The sequence below is a fragment of the Danio rerio genome, chromosome 20 (genome assembly GCF_052040795.2).
Source record: "Danio rerio strain M-AB ecotype USA chromosome 20, GRCz13ab, whole genome shotgun sequence".
NCBI classification, from domain to species: Eukaryota; Metazoa; Chordata; class Actinopteri; order Cypriniformes; family Danionidae; genus Danio; species Danio rerio.
In genome coordinates, this window is record NC_141040.1 from 35,765,279 (window position 1) to 35,784,360 (window position 19,082).

General features: G+C 34.8%; 1 protein-coding gene and 1 long non-coding RNA gene across 9 annotated transcripts in view; both read right to left on the reverse strand.

Annotated features, from left to right (window-relative positions):
• Positions 1-19,082, reverse strand: part of stxbp5a (syntaxin binding protein 5a (tomosyn)) — a 178,005-nt gene that overhangs the window by 42,951 nt on the left and 115,972 nt on the right. For all 8 annotated transcript variants that reach the window (XR_015517679.1, XM_087297031.1, XM_087297029.1 and 5 more), the window contains 5 exons: positions 11,421-11,544; positions 8,535-8,613; positions 3,889-4,043; positions 2,099-2,171; positions 1,851-1,998 (listed from right to left, as the gene is read on the reverse strand). Coding sequence is in view for 5 of the 8 variants with exons in the window: in XM_087297031.1 (XP_087153157.1) it covers positions 1,851-1,998; positions 2,099-2,171; positions 3,889-4,043; positions 8,535-8,613; positions 11,421-11,544 (579 nt within the window). In the remaining 3 variants the exon portion in view is untranslated. The remainder of the gene's footprint in view (positions 1-1,850; positions 1,999-2,098; positions 2,172-3,888; positions 4,044-8,534; positions 8,614-11,420; positions 11,545-19,082) is intronic.
• On the reverse strand, positions 12,446-18,358 carry LOC147839364 (uncharacterized). Its single transcript, XR_015518596.1, has 3 exons — positions 17,001-18,358; positions 15,566-16,815; positions 12,446-15,355 (listed from the first exon to the last, which is right to left on the reverse strand). It is a non-coding gene; the product is annotated as an uncharacterized LOC147839364 (long non-coding RNA).

Genomic DNA, 19,082 nt, shown 5'->3' on the forward strand with positions numbered 1-19,082 from the left:
TGTGTGTGTGTGTGTGTGTGTGTGTGTGTGTGTGTGTGTGTGTGTGTAGGACGTTTTAACTGACATCATTATCTTTTCAGATTAGCACTTTTAAATGTGTGTAGACATATGTCAATATTCAATAACTCAATGTATAGTGATAATGAACATTGACAATTGATTGATAACACGAGCACTTTAAAATACAGTGAATACTTATTATTTAAGAGTGTTTTTTAAGAATATTCAAATTGTGGTCCCCCTTTATATTAGGTGGCCTTTACTGATATGTATTTACACTGACATTAATTATTTGATACAATGAACTTTTTGTGTAAATATATGTCTTTACATTTGCCTTATGATTGACTAAATACCTGCATGTAGTTACATCTGTAATTGTTTTTGTGATTAAACTGTTGACCATGCCTTAACCTGCCCTTAAACCAACCCATACAACCAAACATGTCCCTAACTCTACCCGTATCCCCCATCAAGAGCACGAGAAGTGTTTTGCAATACATTTTGAACACTGTAAGTACATTGTATTTATTTTTTGATGCACATACATTAAGGCCACCTAGTATAAAGTGGGACACACGTTGTATTTGCATTGGTGTTCACAACAGCGACAAATATTTTCTATATTAATAGTTCTAACATTAATATTTCCATGTTATTCTGGCCTAAAGTAAAAAGCTGACTATTTATAGGGCTATTGTATGTTAACGGCTATAATTAGAGTCCAGTAGTCAATGACTACGTTTACATGGACAACAGTAATCAAATATTTGGCTTAATCTGAATAAGACAGTAACATGATTAATGTGTTTACATGAGTTGCCTTTTGAATGTTCTATTCATGATCCCATTTTACATGTTATAGCACATTATTCGATTAATATCATTGCATCACCACACTATCCACAATTCCTCCAGAGTTTCATGTAATTTTGGGTGTTTCATTTCTAATATGTCGACTTTAACTGCAGTTTGGCACTTTCACACACATTCAAGAACATTTCTTGCATGCCCCCATGACGAACGAGATATTGGATGCGAGTATGAACTGCTTGTAGAGTGTAGTTTTAATGGAATTTGATACTACGTGTCGATTGGGACAAAAAAACCTTCACATTTTAAGATGCAGGTTTCTGTGATCCTTCACTGACTTGGTAGATGCAGAGAATAGTGTCAAACAGCCGTGTGTGTATAGACTATCCTGTCACAAAATGTGGCAAAAATGTTACGTTTGATTATGTAAAATATTTAGTTCGATTATGACCTTAATCGGATAAAATTGATCAAAAACACTGTTTACATGGTAGACTCTTAATCAGAGTACTGTCTTAACCATATTAAAATCGTTAATTATTGGTGTCCATGTAAATGTACTCAATATTAGCTAGTTTAACTAAACTCACAAAATATTTTAATAACCTTAAGTGTTGTTAATTTCATAGTTAATGTCTAATAAACCATACAGATTGTAGTTGAAAGCATTTAATACCTAATCAAATTTAATTTGTATTTTTAAACTATTATTAACTAAATATGACTTTATCTCACTGTTGATTTGAATGCATTAACTAACATTTACTAATGAAACTTTAGTGTGAAGCATAAACTCATGTATTTACAATCATTTTGTAATTTAATTTAGTTGAAACATTTGTTTACTCTGAACATATACAGTATGTACAATAAAGCAATAGTATTTTTGGGCATTATACCTGTTAAAGTAATCTTTTTTGCATGGCCAATTTTGCGATAATACCATATACGGTAATAAAAAAACTTCAGCAATTTACTGCAACAAAAAAAAAAAATGTATATTGTTATAAGCCTAAATGTGTGCGTGCATGCTTTACCTTTTTGCTGTAGCCCTGTCGTTTCTGACGCGACCCGACAGAGTAAAGTGCAGGTATGAGGTCCACAGGACAATCGGCTAAGTACTCACAACACGTCACAGGAGACTCATGAATCATCATAGGATATGGGTTTTCAAAGATAGGGTAACTATGAAAACATCACAGGTCAAAATAATCAGGTTGAGACGGTAGTGGAAAAATCTTGAAGTGTAAACAAATATGACGCAAATGCTGTGGGCGATACGTACCCATTTTGTGCAAGGTCAATAACTACTAAATCTTTTTCGAGGAGGACCACTACAGCATATGGTTCCTGAAAATCTGCAAAGAAACACAATGGGATGGGTGAAATAATCTTGCATTTAAAAAATGATGTCTTCTCCTATTGTAACATTATAACAGAATCTTTAACAAAGATATTGCACTCGCTTGTTGGAGCATTGGACCCTTAGGGCCATAAAGAATCTGCTGATTTTATTTATTTATTTATTTATTTGTTGCTATTTCTGTGCAGAACTTTGTAAAAAAAAATATATTTCTATAATAAATCTGTGGATTTATGCGAAATGATTTGAGAGTAAAGTAACAAAAAACATAACAATAAATAAATTTTAAAAAATTACTTTTTAAACTTTTATTTAAGTTTCGTATCCAAATCCAGTCAGAACCTCTAGTTTAGTAAACAAAGTAAGTCTCTGATTTAATAAATCCCGTAAAAAACTAGAAAATATAACTTTACACACTGTATTGTACATAAATCATGTACACATTAGCATATTATTTAATAACATTACTGAAATCAATATAAAAACTAAATCAATTTACACACATTTTAATAAGTAATACACTCGATAGGATAAAAATCAGCAGATTTTTGCGAAGAAAGATTCCATATGGGCCTTATTACATTATTTTAGTGGCTTGATCCTTTTTTAGCTCTAAAACTAACGACTAGAAACATTACTGCATGAGTTCGAACCTCCCAAATGTCTCAATAATGAGTCAGAGCCAAAGACATCTACTTCAAATATAGCTTAATCAACGTACAGAGCCAGACACAGTTATGCAAGCAGCCTTGCAAACACTGTTCCCATTCCTCCTGCATTCATTACCACTTTTCAGTTTGGCTTAACACAGACTCTAAACAAAATGCTTAAGCCTTTAACGCAGATGTTTAAACAGAGATGCTGGGTTTTGGCAAGAACTGTTGGTGCAACTGCATGATTGGCTTTCTTTCTTTTAAAGCAAGTTGAATCATAAGAAGAAAACACACACACATACACAAGGTATCGAAAATGATCAGGGTTTTGTGCAAATTAGCCACTTATCTAAATAAATTAATTAATAAATAGTATTAATAATAAACAATGCAAATAATGAAAACATTTGTGCTATATTTCTGCGAAAGAAACAATACTCTTTGATGAACATTATCTTTAACAATATGACTTTTTATTTTTATATAGTTAATGCATCCTGAAAAACTACAAATTTCTTTCAAAAAAAGTGGAAGGAAATCAACAGTAGTGCATTTGCCACCAACGGTGCTTGAAACAAGTACATAACAAGTACAAAGAGTCACAAACTAAACAGATTTAATGATGCGTTCTTCACACCAGCAAACTATTGACAGACAATTACTGTATAACCCTAAAGTTGCATCAGTCTTTGCTAAATCTGCCTGCTGAGAGAAAGAAATCATTTACAATTCATAAATAGCCACCAAAATGATAAATTATTCAAATGGGTACTGCAATAATAAACGAATGCAAGTCAGAGAACTGGGTGTTATGAATAGAGGGAGCTTTAAAAAAAGAGATGTAAAATGTAATTACTAGGCAGCAGTTCCACTGGGAAAGCTCATCTACAAAGAACATGAAAGAATAGAACAATCCAAAAAAAAACAAAGGTTTAAATGTCAGCAAAAAAAAAAAAAAAAAGAGGAGGGAGAAAGTGACATGAGATAAAAGGACTGAGTACTTATTGCATTAATATTACACAGAGCAGGTGCAGTTAGTGTGTAAAGTGACCTACATACCGTTAGGATATGGCGTTTCACACAGGGTGAGGAAATCTACAATGGGATAGTCCATTTCCAAAACAGCCGTGCTCTTCCCATGCATTACTGTCAAGCATGGCCGTCGACCAACAGTGTCATACGACAAACCACCAGAGAAGATCATAAATGGATCCCTGTGCAGGAAACAAACAAAAACTGCACTTAGTAAGTGTGTTTCAGTTCACTGTAACAGTTTATTTTGATAGTTCATTTGAGTATTAGTAGACTGTCTGCTTAACTTTGATACTGCTCCTTCAACAGACATTTAACTGACTATAAAAAACTTTGCAAGTACATTTTGCAACTTACACTTACCCTAACCCCAACCTCAATAGTCTACTTAAAATCTAATGAGAATTAGTTGGCATGAAAATTTGATCAGAAAAAAAGCTGCATAAGCTGAAGAAAATGTTGTTTATTTAGTGTTGACCTAAAAATGAAGCAGACTTTTTATTTTACTTTAATACTTTTTGTTTACTTCCAGGTTTAAATATGCGTGGAATTAATTTTACATTTCAGGGTAGCCCCAGACTTTTGTACTACACTACATAAGCCCAGATGTGTGCTGTTATTTAAAAACATCTAGAAGTAAGTGCTTCAATAAGGCTTTACTAAAAGCACAAACCTGGAAAAACAATACTGTAAAAAATACCTGTTAATTAACAGTTTCCATATTTTGTGATTCACTAGTGTTTTCCGTTTATTTGTGGATGTGAATTGCATTAAGGGATCTTGATCTCTACTCTGTTGACTTGTGATGTTGAAAGTTTAACTCTACAGTTTAACAAAGTTACTTTTATTGACATTTCAGTAGTTTCAGTCCTTCCCATAGATTTAAAATATACTTGAGGAGAGAGCCAGATTGAAAGACATATTTTACCCACAGCACATACAGTTGAAACCAGAAGTTTACATACACTCCAAAAAGGAGTTTTTTTTTTGTTTTTTTTATGTCTGATGGTAAATCCTACTAAACGTTTACTATTTTAAATGATATAATGATTTACATTTGCTAAAAGCCAGAATAATGAGATAATTTTTTTGATAATTTTTTTATTAATTTCTAGACAGTCAAAAGTTTACATACATTTCCTTGGTATTTTTTAGCTTTGCTTTTAAACTGTATAACTTTGGTCAAATGTTTTGGGTATCCTTCCACAAGCTTCTCACGGTAGTTTGAGGGAATTATGGCCCATTCCTCCGGACAGAACTGAAGTAACTGAGTCAGATTTATAGGCTGTCTTATTCGCACAAGCTTGTTCAACTCTGCCCACAAATTTTCTATAGGTTTGAAATCAGGGCTTTGTGATGGCCACTCCAAAACATTCACTCTGTTGTCTTTAAAACACATTTTAACTAGTTTGGCAGTATGCTTAGGTTCATGGTCTGTTTGGAAGACCCATTTGTGGCCAAGTTTTAATTTCCTGGCTGATGTCTTGAGATGTTGCTTCAGTATTTTTATGTTCTTTCTTCATGATGTCCTGTTTGCTGTGAAGTGGACCAGTCCCTCCTGCAGCAGAAAAGCCCCACAACATGATGTTGCCGCCCACAGACTTCACAGTTGGGATGGTGTTCCTATACGTAAATTTCATTGTATTTTGTACAATCACAATAAAGATTCTGATTCTGATTCTGATAGGCTTGTAAGCTTTCCCCTTTGTCCTCCAAATGTACCACTGGTCATTTTGGCCAAACAGTTCAATCTTAGTTCCATCAGACCACAGGACATGTCTCTAAAAATTATTCTTTTGCCAGGTGTAATTTAGCAAATTGTAATCTGGCTTTTTTGTTGATTCTGGCTTGTTGATTTTCCCATGTTGTCACACAAGGAAACAGTGTGTTTGAGGTTTTCTTAAATACTATTCTACAGTTGTTCCTCCAATTAACTCAGATGCTGTCAATTAGCCAATCAGAAACTTCCAAAAACTTGACACCATCATCTGAGCTTTTTCAGAGACATAATAATCTTATTGGTCACACTTTACAATAAGGTTTATTAGGTAATGTTGATTAATGCATTTACTAACATGAACAAACAATGAACAATACATTTACTACTGTACATGTTCATGTTAGTTAACGTTAGTTAATGAAAATACAGTAGTTCATTGTTAGTTAATGTTAACTCATGGTGCATTAACTAATGTTAACAAGCATGGACTTGGATGTTAATAATGCATTAGTAAATGTTCAATTATGATTAATAAATGCTGTACATGTGTTGTTCATGATTAGTTCATGTTAGCAAATGCATTAACTAATGAACCTTATTGTAAAGTGTTACCATCTTATTGTATGTAAACTTGACATTCAAGAAAAGTTATAACAATTTCTCAAGAAATATCTCTCTCATTATTCTGCTATTAAGCACAACATAAACAAATTTGATAATCCTAACTTACCTAAAATAGAAAAAGCTTAGTCACATTAACATCTGACTTTTTTTAAATGGTTATGTGCCTTTTTATACAGTGTATGTAAACTTCTGGTTTCAACTGTAAATGATCAACTACATGCGACAAACAAAAATAACTGTTATTTTAACTGTTTAATTGTTTTATATTCATTGCTTTTTTATTCTCTCTCAATTTCAGGTTGCTTTATTGGCATGACATTTTGTACAGTATTGCTAAATCATTTTAGATATGTATAAAATAGGCTATGTAATATATTAACATCATCAAATTATTAAAATATAGCACAAATGAGACATAAATGACAGAAAAAAGAAATAAAAACAGACAACATCTCTAAAAATCTATAATAATTATAAGTGTAGATTATTTAAATAAGGCAAATTAGTTGATCAACCATTGCAATTTCGTCTCCTTCGAGTATATAATAACGTCATTTATTAAAGACTGAATTATTCAATGTTTCTCTCGTTCTCACGGCTGTAAAAAGTCAGCTGTAAAGCCAAGCAAAAGTAGGTTTAAATAAAAAGGTATTGTAAATACGCATACAATTAACGACTACTTCTGAAACCCAGTCAGATGCATGTTTAAGTGCCAAAAAGGCACATCTATGTGGGTCTACAGAGCAGGTCACTGTTTGTGGGAGAATTGACAGCTCTCATGCACGCAGAACAAGCAGTAGCCAACAAAATGGGTAAACGAGAGGCAATTTAAAAACTGGTAAATTGATTGCAGTTATTTGGTTATTTTGAGTGGATAAAAAAAAAGTGTAAAAGGATGATAATAATGGAAATAATTTTTGTGTCGGCAAATATACTTGGGCGGCCGTTAAAATACTTGGATGGTTGACCCAAGCAAAGTCTATGGTCTCTATTTTGACCATCCATGCGCAAAGCGCAGAACGCACGGCGCAAACGCTTTCAGGGCACGTCAGAATCCATTTTTGCTAATATAAGGATGGAAAAATCTGCTTTGCGCCGTGATGCAATGGTCTATAATGAGTTATAGGTGTGTTTTGAGAATAAATCAGAGTCTCATCTCCCCTTCCCTTTAAGAGCCAGTTGCATCGCGCCATGGCACATTTGCTATTTACATGACTTAAAGTAAGTGTAAGTGGAAAAACTGAGCATTTCACTAGCAAGAAAACAGTAAAACAGAGCATCTACAGAGCGAGAATGAGAGATAAATTGTTAACTTTCACTTTCGCTCTCTGCGTACAAGGTTTGGATAGGGAAACCTTGTACGCACAGACAACAATTATCCTATAAATAATTAATTTAGTTTGTTTTGCGCAAAAATTTGTTTCAAAACTATTTCTAAATTCAGTTCTAATTTCCAGCAAATTAATAAATGAACAATAATAACGAAGTGTTTTCAAAAACCTGAGTTATATCCTAAAACACATGCTGTGCCCCATATGGTCTAAAACCTGCAGGTGGGCAAATCTAAGCTTGTTTTTAATGAAACAAATAAAAATATGGATATAATAAATAATAATGCTAATAATAATAATAATAACTATAATATCCTATATATATATATATCCTTAATATTTTAATTATTTTTCATATGTAAAGATATTTGCGTATTGCTCTACATCTTGTGTGTATTAAGCAGTGTGTAAGCAAGGCGCAACTCTGCACTGGTTTTTAGACCTGGTTTGTTCTGGTCTATTGAAAAATCTATAATAGTTTCTCAAAATAGCAACGCGCCAGCAATGCGCCTCAGAACGCTTTCCTTTTTAGACCAGAACGCCTATGGGCGCACATATGTGCGCAAATGCATTTGCTATTTAAACAGAGTGACGCAACACATCATAACGATTCTTGCGCCAAGCTGAAACTAGCAAACAACTATCTGATGCAGTATACCGGATGCATGATAGGGTCCTATGTGTGGTAAGCACTAAGTTTGAAACAATATAATGTACAAGAAATATTATATAGAGTAATAAGTTACAAGGTTTTTGTACTGTAATATACAATACCAACTCAAACAATACATGTTATTTTGAAAGTCACTTTTTTGAACTTTGAAGGGTAAAAGTCGCTGCAAGAAAGATCAAGGACAGATAACGCAATTCAAAAGCATGAATAAACATGAATCTCAAAATATGAAAGGCCAGTAATTAACGCATGTTTTTACAGTATAGTCCGGATCTGCATTAAGAAAGAAAGAGAGAAAAAATATTCTATTAATGTTCGTACTTACCCTGCTCTTGTGGTCTTATACTCTACTTTAAGAATGGGTTTGCAAGGCTCTGGCTTTTTTCCATCTTTAGGCTGCTTTCCTGAAACAGAATCATACTCATTCAGATAGTTTCTTCACCTCTTTTTTGGCCCTGTCCCAAATAATGCATTTCATGTGTGATGGCAGTTTAATGACTCTGTAAGTTGCATTGATGACTTCAGTTTCTTTATTGTTTTGAAATATTTTCTGATCTTCAATAATAATATAATATAACTTTCAGTTATATTTAAAAACATTTCTTTCTTTGTTGTTTACCAAAATGGGCCAAAGCATACCAAAATATTCATAATTTATCATATGGTCCCAAAACAAATATGTTACAATCGTCCTTCAATACATAACCTGACAAAATTGTGGTTATAAAACACTAGATAGAAGCAGAGCAAATAAGACAAGACTCGTTTGGCATTTTAGAAGAAGACTAGAATGTGATGTGACCCAAAAGTGGACATGAATAAAGACTGCAAGAGCTGAGGGCAGCATCTGGGACAAAGCCTCTCTCCCATATACAGGAAGTGTGTCAAAAAAAGCTTAAAAAGAGCTTTACAGAGACCTATCAATTAAAAACTATTGAAGTTATCAATTATATCACAAAATAAACTAAAAATTCAGTAATTACAGAAAGTCATGCCTAATTTAAAGCATATTTAAAATATTTATGCATGTATATTAACTCACTGTCACAAAAAACGTGCTAGTCTTTTATCATAATGTTCATTAATGTTCAAGTTTTTTTCTCCTTCAAAGCAGCTGTTAAATGGCAATCCTAAAACTGAGTCTTTGATGGGGCTCATGAGCATTTCTGTCATATGTGCAAATTTAAATGTTGCAATAGATTCATATTTACTGCAATGACACTATTTAAGAGAGATGTTGAATCCTCCTTAACAGTAGGGGTGTGCGATATTGCAAAAAAATGTTTAATGTATATTAATGAATTGCAATTAATTAATTGAATGTTGTAACGCAGGTACCTTTGCTTCTTTAGGCCTGTCATGGGGAAATAATTAGGACATTAGAAGCACTAGTATGTGGTGAAATGTGTTAAATCATTCATTCAAACAATTTGGTCTAAACAGCAGATTCATTTAGAAACAAAACTAGAAACTGGGACATTCGCTAAGCATAGATATTTGCAAGAAATCTATGTACAAAATTAAGTAACAAAACTAGCAAACTTAAATTTATTGTTAATTTACTGAAAAAATATATGAACAGCTGAAAGCACACATGCTCAAAAAGCACATACTTTGGGCAACCTAAAAATTAGTTATAAAAATACTAGTTATATTTAAGCATAACATGACTAGTTAATAATGTTAACAAAATTATATTATGTGTATATAGTTACTATTAATTTACTATATATTTATTTTATAATACTTTATATTACACTACTGTATTACACTTTATATTATAATTTACTATTACATTTCTATTAGAATACTCTCAATCAAGTTGTTATTAGTGAATGAGACCTGCTGTATTATGAATAGATCATTGAGTCATTGAGATTTGATCAAAAGCAGATTCTTTCAGCAACAAATTACTGTATGCTCTGCTGCGGCTTTGTTTTTTCCTTGACCAATAAAAAAAAAGTAACTCGCTCAACAAATTACCGGGTCCCTATATCAGCATTCTGCTATTTTTAATCCCACAGTACATGCAATAAGACCCTCAAGACATGATTTTATTTATTTTTTCGCAACAAAAAATTGGTAACACTTTAGATTCATGGTACATTAGTTATTGCATTTACTAACATTAACTACGTATGAATAATCTTGTAAATTATTTATTAACCATATTTCAACATTAACTAATGCATTATTAAAATCCAATAGTGTGGACAATAACGTTATTTAACTTAAAGTACATTAACTAACATTATCTAGGGTGGCGCAATGGGTAGCGATGTCGCTTCACAGCAAGAAGGTGAATTGGGTATAGGTGAAATGTGTAAGCTAAATTGTCCATAATTTAAGAATGTGAATAGGAGTGTATGAGTGTTTCCCAGTGATCGGTTGCAGCTGGAAGGGCATCTGCTGCGTAAAACATATGCTGGACGAGTTGGCAGTTCATTCCGCTGTGGCAACCCCAGATTAATAAAGTGACTAACCCGAAAAGAAAATGAATGAATAATGTTATCGAAGATTAAGAAACACAATAATAAATGTATTACTTATAGTTTGCTCATGTTAGTAAATACATCTACTAATGGACCATAATTTTAAAGTGTTACCCAAAAGTTGGTATACTCAAAAATGTCATACCCTTGTCAGATACTTCAAACAACTAAAATATAATGCACATCCCTACTAAACAGGGTCTCCTAACATCTATTAAACATACCAAATCATCCTATGATTTTTTGGGCAACATTTTGTGTTCCCAATAATTTTTCTTTCTTTGTAAATCCGTCTGTCTGATGTGCTATTCTCATGGAGACCGGGTGAAGCTGAAGGGCTTGTTGTATTAAAAGAGGGAATATCTTCAATAGAGCAGGCAAGGATGTGAACCAAAAGGAGACACTGACCTCACCTTGCTCATCACTAAAGACCACAACACAGCCTCCACGGAGGAACAAAATGAGAATGAAAATTAAAGCTTTACTTGAAATGGAAATCAGGGAAGGGGGGGAGGTGATTGTTTTAAGCTGCTTTTTGAAGTAGAGGGAGGTGGGGAAAAAATCAAATTACAATCCTGAATTAACAAGTCTTTGAGAAAGGTGTGATACAACCTTGCGGAATAGACATAAGAGCAATTAATTCTGCTATCCTTATCCTGCAGAAAATGAATTTGCAGGAAATGAATTTGTGTGCTTGAGCCAGAGAGAGAGAAACTAACCGTGTGGCGTGATTGTCTGTATAGGCTTGGCTGGGGACTTTAAATTCCATATGGTCAGTGTGCCGTCTGAGTGACTACAGATAAACTGCTTCCCCTCGTGGTGCCAGGCCACAGAATGGATCGCCTGTGAAGGAGAACAACAATTGAAGAGAATGGAAAAAGCATACAAGTGGTGACACAGCTCAATGGGAGAGACACCGCTGACCAGAAACATGCTTGGATAAATGCTATCAAGAAAGACTGTCTTTCAAGTGTTGAGCAAAACAATCACTACAAAGTCATAAAGCTATTGACACAGTTTGAGACATCATATATATATATATATATATTTATATACATACAAATGTTTAACCTATAATACGTTGTTGTTATTTTTTTTTTTAATTAGCTTTTTAATTACCTAAGTCATTTGCACTCAATTTCTCTTTGTCCATTATTATGTATGGAAAAAAGTATGGAAAAGTAAATTTCATGTATGAAATAAGCCAAATGTGCTTAAGTGATGTATTATTGCTGGCTGGTTCATTTCTACTTAGTTATTTCAAGTTTCTACACTCAAAAAAAAGCTTTTGTTCCACGTTTGATCTACTTATTTAAAATGAGCTGAATCAACTCAATTCTTGAGTTTTGTTCAACCCAGGCTCATTCTGAAAACGCATTGCTATATACACTTCTGGAGAGCACCCAATACATCCCAGAAGCTAAATTTGTTTGCAGTTTTTTTTTTTTCCGCAAATACACCAGAAGCCGCTGTGTATGCGTTTTCAGATCTCAAATTTCTCTCCCGAGTGCCATTCGCACCTACTCTTCTTGCGGAAATCCACCAAAGTGCGCTGTCAACTGACTGATTGAGTGACTGCATGACTGACCCATCGACTGATCCACTATCTTCCTTTTCTAAACCCAACCAATAGTGTTTTCAAAAGCACAGATTGACTGGCCTACCCACTTCCCTAAATCCAACTGACAGTTTTAAAAAACCTTGTTATTTACTTTTTTTTTTTTTGTATTCTGTTTTTGTCTTTCCCGCTTTCTGGAAATGTTCTTCATCTGACTAAAACCCTGTCGTCGTGGTCAACTTCTCTTAAGTCTGTCCACGTACAGTATATGGCTAGCTAGATGGAGAAACTGGTAAAAGCGGGATATGCATCAGTAAGGAGGTAAGAAGTCCACTGGTAAGCACGAAAAGGAACGCAATCATACCACCCTGTGGCGTTCATTTTAAGATGAAATGCAGCCATACGTACTTCTGGCTACATAATTCGTAATCTCCAGAAATGTATATAGGGTTACGTTTTCAGAATGAGCCTATGTAGGTTTTGTTTTAGACACTTTAATTGTTTTATGTTCAATTTACTTTAATTTGTAAAAACATTAAGTTAGCTTTATCAATTTGTATTGGAACAACATGAAGGAGTTGTGTGGAACCCTGAATTTTTTACAGTAAAAACTTTTGAATCTCTCTTTGTTTTGTGAGTTTTAATTTATTTATTTAAAGACATTTGAGCAATCTAGGTGGTTTAAGCAATCTAACAAGGAAACACAACAGATGTATATGATACACCTACTTTTTTAAGGAATGTGTAAAAAAAAGCTGCAGGCTACAACACTTAGCATTAATAGAAAAGATAAAACAGTGGAAATACAAATGGGAGAAAAATGCAAAGCAATATGCATCAGTGTATGATGAATACTAACAGTAATCGAGTAGGTTTTATTTTTTGACATTTTATTTCATTATTATTTCCAAAAAATCATTGTCAATATAACAAGCAATTTAAAGTAAAATATACTTACATAAATATGTATCAAGCTTTACCCTTTGCAAGCTTGAATTCTGTATTATATATATCCATATACATTTGATTATTTGGTTTATTTTTATTATTGCTTGAACTAAATGATTTAAGGTAATCCCATTCTAGGTAATCCAACCCCCAATCTAGTTTTCAATACACAACAGTTCCCCCCCAAATATAAATTTACTAGCTATTATTATTACTCACTCTCTAGTTGTTACAAAACTGTATGAGTTTCTTTGAACACAAAAGGAGATATTAAGAATCCTGGCAACCAGAAAATTGATGTTTGCAACTGATATCCATTGTAGGAAAAAAATATACAATTTACATCAAAGTCTAACATTGTTTCTACCATTGTTTTCTGTTCTGCTCCTCTGTGAGCAACCAATAAAAGAAAGCCAAGTTTGGAAAAAAAGAAGGGTAAACAAATAATGATACATAATGAGAATAGTTGCAAGCATGCAGAAACATCAGCAAATTCTTCAGCCATGCGTGCATTCTGAATAATTGAGCAATTTTGATTGACCACTGTAGGTAGTGTATGTGTAATATGCATCATGTATGCATATATGTACAGTAGCCTTCCCATAAATCCTCTGTAGCTTTGTTCTTTGTTATGGTTTTGTTTCTTCGGCAATACTATGGGAAAAACAGTCAGGCCAATACAGCCCGATGAATGAAAGAAAAATGAATTAAGGAGAAAAGGGAATGCGCAGCATGAGACTGATGTATCACGAGAACAGAGAGCCAGTGCAAGCACAAAGAAAGCTGAAAGAGAGTTCTCATTATTTTCTAATTAAGCGCAGTCTCCTCTTGTTTAGCATAATGATGGCGGCTCTATCTATGTCTTTGGCAGACAGTGGGGACGAACCTCAGCAGACCTAACTAATCAATGAACCGAGCGCAGCATCATTACAGGAGCATCCATAGAGGAGGAGCCAGATACACACACAAACACACTCACACTCACACTTACACTCAAACTCACACTCACTCACTTACTTACTCACTCACTCACTCACTCACTCACTCACTCACTCACTCACTCACTCACTCACAAATATGCTTATGCACAGCTACATTCACATTGCCTGACTCCGGTTATGAGGGATTTTACTGCTTGTATGATAAATGTACAAATGTGCAAACAAATGATTGGTAAACATAGTTATTTGGTACAGTTAAACGTGCTTTTTTTTTAAAAGATGATAATGAACAAACCACTATATCAAATAACTTGGCTAATTATCTAACTTAACTCATTTAATTAACTCAATTAACCTAATTAAACCTGTAAATTGCACTTTAAGCTGAATACCAGCATCTAGTAAAATATCAAGCAACCATAGAGAGAGAGAGAACCATAGTCTGGCTTGTAATTATATGGTGAAAAGGACATGTGGGATGTCTGGCTGCACATATGTATGTGTGTCAGCTTGAGAAAGGGCTGAAGTGTAAAGCAGTCTGCCTTATTAATGACACCTTAAACACACTAGGACCTGTAGCTCCGCTCTCCTCTGTCCTCGTGCATTTCTGTCATTGTCACAGTCTTCGAGATGCCCTCAGAGACAGGGAACTGTGACACTGTCATACCTCTGACACATGTACACACACAGAGGTCCAATTACAGCTAAAGAGGTCTGATGGGTTTACTGCAGGCAGACACAACCCGCCTCTTCAGTCCAAAAATACTGCTGCCACTGTCCTCGTACACACAAAACACATCATTCCTGCAGTCAGCGTCAAGGCATCCAGAACAAGGTCAGCTGGTCATCATTTTATTCTTACAAACCCACAAAATTATTACTGTAAATGTGCATTCATGCACAGAAATAAGTCATTTGATCATCATTGCTCAAGTTATGGGTAAAAATTTAACAATTCATTTTGTACCCTTCAATTCAAGAAGGTTTATTGTGGAGAGGTGCAGTAGTACTTTTGAAAGTGATTAGCAATATGTTGTCCAAAATGAAATCAATTCTATATAATTACACTGAAGCAGTGTGGCAATATTTCAACAACAACAACAACAACAACAACAACAACAACAACAACAACACCTCATAAACACATAGCGCTCTATTTAACAATCTAAGCACATTCACTTATGGGGTGCATCCAAATCCACTTTTGCTATTTTTCAAGAGTTCACACTTTGCTGATGATGTATTATAAGCAAGTTTGGCATGCTGTCTCGGAAGAGAGGCCTGAGCTCAAAAGGTCCTTGAGCCCTGGGCTCCCTCCCGTTTGCAGGGCAAGAGGGTAGCTTTGAGCTCAGGTAGATCTCGAAAATCTTTGATAAGAGCTGATGACTAAAATTATTGCTATGAAGAGAAAAGCTGCTGGAAGAGATTTTGACTGTAGTGCTACATTTAGATTGATCAAATCACTTTTAGTGCATGTTTTTGGAAAGTGGGAGGAAACCGGAGAGCTCAGGGGAAACCCACCTGAACACAGAAAGAACATGCTAACTTTGCACAGAAACAACAGCCGGCCTGTTAAAGGACTAGAACCGGTGACATTCTTGCTGTAAGGCAACAGTGAGAACCAATGGGCCTCCGTGCCGCCCTATGAAAAGAAAGGTGGAGGAGTAGCCGTGGAAGGCGGGATTCTTCAAATCGAAGATGACTGTAGTGAGAAACCCTGGCTCTTTATAGTGGGTTAGGAATCGTCTGATTGGTGTATCATTCATAGTTAATGCAGAACCAGCCTTGTTCAATCATACTTATGTGATCCTCTCGAAATTAGTTTTTAAATAAACTTCACTAAGGATGGGGAAAATGGTTGGGGAATGACAATGGAAGAGACAGTTTTTTTTTTAAATGGCAACAGCCGAGAGAGTTATTGAGCAAGTTTAAATGTCGGAATGTTCTAAATGAATAGGGAATAGGGGAGATAACTGGAAATGGAACACAGCCAGGAACTGTTTCTAACTACAGCTACAGGTGTGTAGTTGCAAACGAATAAGTTTGCGACACAGTTTGTGAATGTTCGTTGGAACGATGGATTTGGGAAATACCAAATTAATGAACTATGTTTAAATGATGGAACTTGCAACCTTAGTTGGCTAATGCTGTAATGCGTAAATGCACCCCTGTACTATACCTTATCGTACCGTACCGTACTGTACCACACAGTGGAAACAGGCCAAAAGCAACCCTGACAACCTCTCACAACATTAAAACATTCTAAACATGGAGCTTTGCTCTTTTGACTAAAAGTAATGTATAAAAAGTCACTCTGAAATCTTCAAATCACCAAAAGTTAGTTACTATTATTTACTATGTATAGAAATGTAAAGACATGAAAGAATATCAGAAGGTATGTTAAAAAAACAGTACAACATACTGAAATGTGCTGTGTCTCATAAACCAATCAAATAATCATTTGAATGGTATTTCAGCAGGGAAGTACAAACATGATTATAAAATTAATTAATAATCGCCAGTTCATCTGCTGCTAGGAGCAAGTCAAGTACGACCAGAGGAATTACAAACGCAAAACCCAGGTAACCACTTTCAGCATGACCTTATAACTAAACTTTCAAAGTAAAACAATGTTAGTTTAAAATGTGTTAAGATGTAGAAAAAAATCTAATTTAATAAAAATTTAATCAAAAACGCACACAAATGTCAGTAAATGAAAGACCAAGATTATTAATATCTCTATTGCACGCACGCACACACACGCAAACACGCACACACACAGACACAGACACACACACACACACACACAGACACACAGACACACACACACACACACACACACACACACACACAAAACATGTCCATATATCCTTTATGCTACCTGCATGGATGCTTTCGCTTTCCTTATTTCAGCATTTTCATCATCTATAAGTGCACAGCTCCTCACAGCCTCAGTGCTAATTCTACTGCTCATTGCACCTCGGTGACCCCTTCAGCACTAATAGCTTCCCATGATCTGATACGATGTTAATTCTGCTGTCTATTGCACTTCTGTGACCCCTTCAAAGATAAAAAGCTTCCCGGGCACCATCTGCATAACTAAAGACAGTCTGATCAACCTGTCTGAGCTTTTCCGCCCGCACTCTTCTACATAATTACAAACAGCAAAGCGCTACTGGGGGTCTGATGGACAAGCAGCGGTGTTTTGTGGTTCGGGTGTGACTCTGTGCAGAGCTGAAATGACTCCTTGCTACCCCTTACGGAGCAGTGGATTGTAGGACATTTATCTCTGCTGTACTAATCAATCAAGTTAAATGAAGGCAGGAATAAATCAGACATCCAGCCAGGCGCAGTCATTCATCAGAGTACAGATGAGTTGTCCGCTGAGAAATTAACTCTAACTCACACTCACCACACACACACACACGCAGACACACACACACACACACACACACACACACACACACACACACACACACACACACACACACACACACACACACACACACACACACACACACAAACACAAACACACACACACACACACACACAATAAAAGTTACAATAAGAGATGGGTTTGGCCTATATGTGTGTTTGTGTGTGTGTGTGTTAAAACAGAATGTGTGTCGGTGGTAATTCCTTAGCGCTTTGCTTTGGGCACATCATGCTCATCATAATAACTAATGTACGCTGGCTGCCACTGTTGACAAAAGCCATCGAACCAGCTTAAACTAGAGTGGCAGATTAGCTGTATGCTCTACAGGGGTTTTTCGGAGGCATGGTAATAATTCTCAGGACATGCGAACAAAAAGACTATTTTTGGAAATATAAATATAATTAAAGATGCTGAAACTCACTGCCTATTTGAGCAATAAATATAATTACTCTATTAGGCAACCCTTCAAAAGTATGGGGTCAGATTTCTTTTATTCTGTTAACAGGCAGTTTCATTTAAAAATTTATTTGACAGCAGATTTTTTTTATTGTAATAATATTCCATAATATGTACTGTACTTTTGAAAGAATAAATGCACCATTTTGAGCATAAGATATATACATACAACAGTTCTGTCTGGTTCTTGAATCTGATTGGCTAATAGCAATATTCTGCAAATAACAGCACTCGTCCAGGCTCTTCACTTGTGTGTAACTCCGCCCACATACCACAAGAAGAAGAGTACACTCTACAGTTTGACAAATATTGCTGATGTAAGATAACGTAATGCACTTTTGAGCCTTTTTTTAGTCGAGAATGTAGTTGTTAAGATTGCAACTATGCAGTTTATTTAAAAGTATAGTACCTATTTTGATATTTATATATATATATATATATATATATATATATATATATATATATATATATATATATATATATATATATATATATATATATATATATATATATATATATATAATTCCTGGGAGACAGCATGTCTGCGGGCATAAGCTTGAGCAGAGCAAAAATGGTTGCCATTGTTCATCCACAAGATGACGACAGAGACCACATAATAAGCACCTAGAGGAAAAAACAGTGTAATTTCTAACTACAGCTGTTGTAGTGCTTTATTCAATTATATGGTGCTTTATTTATACCATATAATTGTAGTGTATTAAGTGTGAGATGGGACTCGCATGTAGGAACGCATGTATTTTGTCTTGGCCAGTCTTTGTAGTTTTTTCGCTTTTCCTAATCACAAACACAACAGTAATCTGGTTTGGTTTTTTTCTGGGAGAATTATTGTGATTTCCCGATTACAAAAAAAGAAAATCTGTGTTGACTGATGGCATTTTATGCCGTTCAGCCTTAGAATCTTAAAATGTGAGCAAAATACCCTGTTTTTTCATCTATTTTGACAGTACGCTTGAGAATCATTTAAATACTAGCTCTAAAGTGACGTTGGCGAAGTAGCAACAGTTCTGACATCAGCTTTAGA